This window comes from Eublepharis macularius, chromosome 8 (assembly GCF_028583425.1).
Source record: "Eublepharis macularius isolate TG4126 chromosome 8, MPM_Emac_v1.0, whole genome shotgun sequence".
Lineage (NCBI taxonomy): Eukaryota > Metazoa > Chordata > Lepidosauria > Squamata > Eublepharidae > Eublepharis > Eublepharis macularius.
The window spans coordinates 120,718,009-120,721,035 of NC_072797.1; the positions used below are offsets into that span (position 1 = coordinate 120,718,009).

General features: G+C 42.9%; 1 protein-coding gene across 1 annotated transcript; it reads left to right on the forward strand.

Moving 5' to 3' along the window:
• The first annotated feature begins 1,163 nt into the window (after positions 1 to 1,163).
• Positions 1,164 to 1,985, forward strand: LOC129334261 (tetraspanin-3-like). The gene has a single exon (XM_054986202.1). The coding sequence runs from the start codon at positions 1,170 to 1,172 to the stop codon at positions 1,983 to 1,985; it is 816 nt and encodes a 271-aa protein (XP_054842177.1). The 5' UTR covers positions 1,164 to 1,169.
• The last annotated feature ends 1,042 nt before the right edge of the window (positions 1,986 to 3,027 follow it).

Here is a 3,027-nt window from a genome sequence, read left to right on the forward strand (position 1 = left end):
TACAACATAAAGCTAATATTTTGTGGTATGCCCTTAACATAACCTAGCTTTGGGTTAGTGAAAACTGCCCTAGGATAAGTCAATCTGTGACATGTTTTCAATTACAGAGCCTCAATAGTTAAAGTTTATTCCAAAACAGATTTCAATTAGACTTACCTATAACGTTTTTGCTTCCACATTCATAGATAAGAGGAAGGGAGGCTAGCATAGAACACAATGTTAATCAAAGGAGGGATGCGGCCCATGAGAGGCATTCAACTCCCCTTAGGGCATGTCCACAAACTGCTACTTTTGTAGCAAAGTTAAATAGGGAAAGTTAGGAAATGTCTTTAAATTATAAACTTGTATTCCTGCAACATTAGAACGTGAGATCTGAGCTCCTGTGAAAAATTCAGTGTCTTTCCGTGTGATTGAATCAACCAAGTAATGCCTTCATGAGATACATTGCCCGTTTTTAAACCAGCCCTTGTAGCTGTGCCTTTCACAGCAGCTTCACACTTGATAAACTGATGTCAGCCAACCATAATATTTAAGACCAGGCTTTAGTAAACTTGTTGATAGCTACACATTAAGTTGCTGTTAGAGCTAAAAGAGCAAGCCAGGCTGACTTGTATTCTCTGGTCAGTTTCAGGCAGGCTGATAGGGTTGCCAGCTCCAGGTTGGGAAATCTCTGAAGATCTGTGGGTGGAGCTTAAGAAGGACAGGGAGCTCAGCAGAGATGTGATCTATAGTACCTACTCTCTAAAGCTGACATTTCCTCCACAGGAATTTATCTCTGTAGTCTGGAAATCAGTTGTAATTCCAGTAGATCTCCAGGCCCAACCTGGAAGTTGGCAAGCATAGGCAGGCATAAAAAACCCCAGGCCAAGTTGGTTGCTTTCATCTTGGAGGGTTATGAGGTGTGCTTACTCAAGTGTGATAACTCTTTTAGCTCTACACTTAATTGTTGCCTAATCCTGCAGTTACTTGCGCACCTGTTACAAATAAGCATTGAGATTCGGAGAGGCTCATGGGACTATAAGGCTTTGCAGGACAAGGGCCTTTGTTATATTACTTGTGAGGTCAGGCTCCCTTTGTACACACATCCTTTACCTGGAAAGTAGCTGGGCTCAATTTTACATTAGGTGTTCTTGCAAATTTTCTTTCTGAAGATGCGTGTTATCTCTAAAATGAAAGGGGCATGCTTCAATTCCAGTTTCAGTCCTCCATTATCTTGCGCCAGTGAGACCTGGAGTAGAGCTTTTGCCAAAGTCTTCCTGACCCTTCTTGGCTTCTTTCTCTGGGGAGCGGCTCTGGCTTTATTGTTTGGTGGTGCCGTTGTGATCCTTACCTACAAAAACTACAAAGTTGTCTTTCAGAATTCCTTCTTTCCTCTGCCAGGCTGCTTGGCCGTGATAGCTGCTTTTCTGTTGTTCCTGACTGGTGCTTTGGCAATGTTTACCCCTGTAAAGAATTCTCGATATCATCAGGGAACACTGATGTACCTAATAGTCGTCCTCTTCTGCCTGGAAGCCTCCTCAGCAGTTACGACACAGCTCTATTCTGCGCAGGTAGCTGATCAGCTGAAAAGCAGCATGGACGCTCTTTTTCATCTGTACAATAGGTCGGCTCCAAATTATCCCAGCAATGAGGCTGTGGACGTGATACAACAGCAGCTGGAGTGCTGTGGGATCTACAATTATACTGATTGGCGTGCACTGGCTCTTCCAACCCATCTCCAAATGGGCTCCGTCTTTGCCCCTAAAAGCTGCTGCAAAAAGGCTGGTTTGGATTGTACTGATAATGAGAGCCAACAGAAGAAACTCTTCGAAGAAGGATGTCTCCAGAAGCTGGAAAAGAGACTGTATTTTGTTAGGCATTATATGAATTGGTGTTGTGTCATCGTAGGCTGTCTGGAGATACTAACTCTCATCAGCAACGGAGTACTTATGCAACAGCAGCCATTTCAGGATTTTCGTATTCTTGATTCTGCTGCTTTTTCTTAGGCTGGAGAAGTGACAAGCTTTTTCTGATGTCTTCTATGTTTCCTGAGGGTATTAAGGAGTAAAACTCATACCTGTCCTTAGAGCTAGGCTGGCTGTTCTAAAACCCTGCTTTGTGCAGCTTCAGTTTTTTCAGAGAATGCAAATTCCTCTGGTATATGATTGTCAGGCCCTTTGGACTGGCTTATTTTTTAAAAAAGCAAACTGATAAATAAATTCTTGCATCTGAAAAAAAAAACCCTACCTCAGGGCATTTTATGTTTTGTTGCATTTGTGGTAGCAAACTCTCAGTACTCGCAGCCTGAACTGGGACTGAATGTCTATAAACATTACAGCTGCTTGGGAAACAAAGCTGTTGGAATGCTTAAAGGATATTAGCTAGGCTGGGATTAACAGTTCACAAAGGCCAGCTTCCAGATGGGACCTGAAGATCTCCAGGAATTACAGTTGATCTCCAGGCTAGAGAGATCAGTTTCCCATGGAGCAAATGGCTGCTTGGGAGGGTGGGCTCTGTGGCATTATACCCTGCTGAGGTGCCCCTCTTCTAACAAGGTACCCTCCTTCCCAAGATTATATCCTTAAATCTCCAGGAATATCCCAACCTGGATTTGGCAACTCTACCTTAAAATGTAGCTTATGGAGCAGGCTGAGATCCAGGGGAAAAAGTCCAAGTAGGAAGGGAAGCTAAGAAATAGGGGATCCGGGGATAAGACCACTGGAGAAAATCTCCAAAGTAAACAATGGGTAGACAAAAAGAATTCTGATAGATGGGGAAGTGGCAAAAAAGAGGGTTTTTTTAGAAAAAGGCAGAAGAGACGAAAATTAAAGATAGGAGCAAGGAAAGGAAGTATTGGGCAGGGAAGGTAGGTTGCACTAGATAAATGTTTTAAAGTTGCATAGAAATTTCATCAGCGGTTTCTATTGTTCGTGAATCACATAGTAATCCTAAAAGGACAACAAGAAGCAAAAAAGAATAGCCTGCGTTTGAGAAGGGGGTTCCTTGAAAGTTCACGATGGTTGGAACTTACCCTCCACATCTATAGCA

Excerpts from the sequence above, each read along its gene's own strand:
- LOC129334261 (XM_054986202.1), top strand. The coding sequence starts at position 1,170 with ATGAAAGGGGCATGCTTCAATTCCAGTTTCAGTCCTCCATTATCTTGC.